This window comes from Nannospalax galili, unplaced genomic scaffold (genome assembly GCF_000622305.1).
Source record: "Nannospalax galili isolate Female #2095 unplaced genomic scaffold, S.galili_v1.0 scaffold271, whole genome shotgun sequence".
NCBI lineage: Eukaryota > Metazoa > Chordata > Mammalia > Rodentia > Spalacidae > Nannospalax > Nannospalax galili.
Genome location: NW_008331789.1, coordinates 5,164,781 through 5,169,043, shown reverse-complemented (window position 1 = coordinate 5,169,043; position 4,263 = coordinate 5,164,781). Strand labels below are relative to the sequence as shown.

General features: G+C 44.9%; 1 protein-coding gene across 1 annotated transcript in view; it reads left to right on the top strand.

Annotated features, from left to right (window-relative positions):
• Nucleotides 1-4,263, top strand: part of Cpeb2 (cytoplasmic polyadenylation element binding protein 2) — a gene marked incomplete at its 5' end in the record, with an annotated part of 64,806 nt that overhangs the window by 1,090 nt on the left and 59,453 nt on the right. Inside the window, 3 exons of the mRNA XM_029560506.1 lie at nt 5-183; nt 2,782-3,063; nt 3,822-3,911. Of these exons, the coding sequence (XP_029416366.1) occupies nt 5-183; nt 2,782-3,063; nt 3,822-3,911 (551 nt within the window). The remainder of the gene's footprint in view (nt 1-4; nt 184-2,781; nt 3,064-3,821; nt 3,912-4,263) is intronic.

Here is a 4,263-nt window from a genome sequence, read left to right as displayed (position 1 = left end):
GGCGGCCCGTTCTCAGCGCCCGCGGTGCCTCCGCCGCCCGCCATGAATTTACCTCAGCAGCCGCCGCCCGCCGCCCCGCAGCAGCCGCAGAGCCGGAGATCGCCAGTCAGCCCGCAGCTCCAGCAGCAGCACCAGGCGGCCGCCGCCTTCCTGCAGCAGAGGAACTCGTACAACCACCACCAGGTGCGACGGGCGGGGACGGGAGATGGGGGACCGGGACGGGGACCCGAATAAGGACCGGAGATGGGGGAACGGGACGGAGACCCGAATAAGGACCGGAGATGGGGACCTGGACGGGGACCCGAATAAGGACCGGAGATAGGGACCCGAATAAGGACCGGAGATGGGGGAACGGGGCGGAGACCCGAATAAGGACCGGAGATGGGGACCTGGACGGGGACCCGAATAAGGACCGGAGATAGGGACCCGAATAAGGACCGGAGATGGGGGACCGGGACGGAGACCCGAATAAGGACCGGAGATAGGGCCCCGAATAAGGACCGGAGATGGGGGACCGGGACGGAGACCCGAATAAGGACTGGAGATAGGGACCCGAATAAGGACCGGAGATGGGGGACCAAGAAGGAGACCCGGATAAGGACCGGATCTGGGGGACCGGGATGGGGACCCGGATAAGGACCCTAGATGGGGACCGAGGATGGGGACCAGGGACTCACGGGGACCAAGGACCTGGAATGGACGGGGCGGGGACCGGAGATGGGGACCAAGGACAGAGTCCTGAGATGGTGACCAGGGTTCGGAGATGGGGACCCGGGACGGGGTCCGGAGATAGTGACCGGGAACGGGGCAGGCGGGGATGAACTGAGGCTGTGGTGACGACTGGACGCGACTTGGACCCGGCGGACGGAGACTGTCCGGGACTGCGGGAACAGGGACGGAAACCTGGCGGGCGGGACGACTTGAGTCTGCGGGGACAGTCCCCTGGACCATCGGGCCCTGCGGGTTGGGACCGGCAGGGGCGTCGGCCCCGCGGCGGTGGGAAGCAAACCTGGGCGGGAGGAGGCCTGTGACTCCATCCGGGTGGGGTTTGTTCATGCTTAACTGCTCGGCTGCCGGTCTCTCCCGGCTTCCCGGCTCAGGTCCACCCAGGTTCACCCGCAGCCGGGCCGCCGGCGATCGCTTACCCGCCCGGCCCGCCGACGGCGGAGCCGCTGAACTGTCAGCCACCGCGTGGCCGGCGCTTGTCTAATGCGATGTCTGGTGTCGGACTTGGAGGCCACAGCACCCTAGAATACTAGGGTTGGCGTGCTTCCTCCTAAAGGTGTCCCCATGTTGGGGTGTGTACGGGGCGCATTATGGATTGTAAGTGGGGGGACACGAAATAACCCTGTCAGCTGCCCTGCCCTGGCTGATTCAGGATTGTGTGTCACCCCAGCCTGTGCCAGGCCGGGCGGGGGCGCTGAGTTTGTTGACACTGAGTCTTCGTATTTTGTAACTGAGTCAGCGTTTATTTTAGTAATCACTGTAAATCCATTTTCACGAGTGAAGGTTGTCCAGGAAGCAAAATTTAGCCTTAGTTTGTTCCTCTGCCATAGAACTTTTCTGTTAACCAAAGTTTTCAAGAGTTAATCTTTGAAGAAGTGAATGCCATTGAAATCAGCCAAAGTTACAGTTAAATTTATCGACCTTAAGTGGAAGTTAACAGTTTTGCATAAAACACTGATTTCTCCCTGAGAAAAGAGAATACCAACTTTTGAAATCTGTTTTTCAAGATTTACATAATTTGAGCAACTGTGTGTGTGTGTGTCTTCATTTTTTTTAACTGGAAACTTGCCACAGAAATTTATAGGTAGTTTTAATTTCCCGAAATCACAATATAGAATATTTGCAGAACTTGTGCCACGGTCCATATTTAACTGTAATCTGCTTTAATAAACAAAAATGGATCTTACCATGGAGTGTGAGAAGTCACACAGCTTTCATATGGAATTGTAGGTCACTGGAAAAGAACTTTGAACTCTGAGTCATTTAATAAGCAACGACCTATTCACCAGTGGCTGTGCTTTGCAACATGTGGAAGGAGAGAGTAGTGTGTATGTTCCCCATTATGCCAGAAACATTTAAAAATCTTTAAACCTATGTACTGTATGTCAAGTCTTTAAAATTTTTGTTATGAGAATGTTTAAGATTGTCCTATCTATTGAGTTTTAGTAACTTCATGGTCTGTGTTTCCATTGGCTAAATCTTAGAAAAGTATTATATCAAGGAATAAGATAATAGACAATAGAAATGTTAGTAATTCACACTCCCTTTTTAAAGAAAGCACGATGGACTTATGCAATTTTCATTTCTTGGTATATTTCTTTCACTTTTCTTGCTATAGGCTCTAGAATGCGATTTATTTTCGAATGTGAGTGAACTTAATAGAGACTTGAGTTAGGAAGCAGCACAGTCTGCTGCTTTTCTGACAGCCTATCTAGTGGATCCACCTATGGGCAGCAACAGATAATTACTTAACGTGTCTTGAATAATTAAGTGAATCAAAAACATTTAAGGATCTTCAAAGTTAATTTCAGCTTTAAAGTCTGGGTGGTTCTGTTTTAGAAATTGTCATGAAAGTGTGAAAACTTCCTTGATATATGATAAAAAGGATCTCAAATAGCAAGATCCCAAGACTTCCTTGGGAGTTTAGGAAATATTCCTTTGGCTTTTGTGTATTGATTTTTTATGATCACATATATTCTTAGCTTGGGTCTAAAATTTGAACTTGAATTATAAGCTTTTCAAGGCCTGTAATTTAACTAGATGTGTTTTCCCCAGCCTCTTCTGAAACAATCTCCTTGGAGCAACCATCAGAGCAGTGGTTGGGGCACTGGAAGCATGTCGTGGGGAGCAGTGCATGGCAGAGATCACCGCAGAGCTGGAAACATGGGGCTTCCAGGGACTATGAATCAGATATCACCACTGAAGAAACCATTTTCTGGTAATGTTATAGCACCACCGAAATTTACTCGCTCTACTCCGTCACTGACTCCAAAATCTTGGATTGAAGATAATGTGTTCAGAACAGACAACAATAGTAATACGCTCTTACCCTTACAGGTAAGAATGGTATGTAAATGACCTATTTCTGATGTTTATCTTTCAAAAATGAGAAGCTGGGTGGTGGATGCAGCACTGGCAGCATAGGAAAATTAACAAATTAAGAAGTTCTAGTTTTCAAACATATAATTTAATCATTAAAGGGTAAAAGACACTAGAAAAACTGTGATGTAAAATTCTCTGTAACCACACAGTGGAAAACATGCTTTAAAAAAAAAAAAAAACACAAACTTTTGTTTCTTCAATATGGACTGAAGCTTTTAATTGGCAGTTCTTTAAAAATGCCTAAGTTGGTTAGTCTTTAAATAGACAACCAAAATTTGTTTTTACTATAATATAGCTAATCTAAAGCATTCTGTAGCTATAGTTGTGCATAGATTTGTCTATAGTCAGCTGTCTCCGTATTAGAAAATACTTAATGCAGCTGTGATTATGGCACAAGAATATTAAGGCTCTTTGCATTTTCTAATTCAGCTTTATCTTCACTGGTTCAATGACTGTTTACATACATATTTTATTTATTTATTTTACAGAATTTGGCCTAAACTAATGGTGACAATTTTCTTTCAGGCCTATTAATAGTTTGAAGCTCCTTTTATGATTCTTTCAAATGAGATTTTCCTCAAAACCTCTAGAAGATAGAACAAAGATTTAAGATAGAACTTTGATTGCTTTTATTTTCTTTCTTTTTTTTTTTTCTTGGATGGGGTGGGGGAGAGAACTACTCAATTCTGATGCAAACTTCTATGCTATTGAAGGTGAGATCTAGTTTGCAGTTGCCAGCTTGGGGCTCAGATTCACTCCAAGATAGTTGGTGCCCTGCAGCCGGGACATCCAGAGTAGACCAGGTAGGCTGCACGGTGTGCGTTTTCCAGGATCTTGGTAGGAGTTTAGTCTTTTCATTATGAGTACGATTTATCATTTACTTTTAAATTGCTCCAGTTAAGCATATGTCAGAGGTTATTAAAGCAATTTATTTTTAAAGATCACTTGCTTTTAACTACTAATACAATTTATTTTCAAATTTAAAAGATTGGTAATATTTTGAAAGCATAATAAATTTGTTTTGATAAAATGAATTCTATATCTAAGAGCACCTGACTTTAAACATCAAACTTAAGAGATTCTCCTTTTAGAATTATTTGCAATCAAAATACAAGATCTTATGTTTATTTAACATCCAGTTTACATTTCATGTTT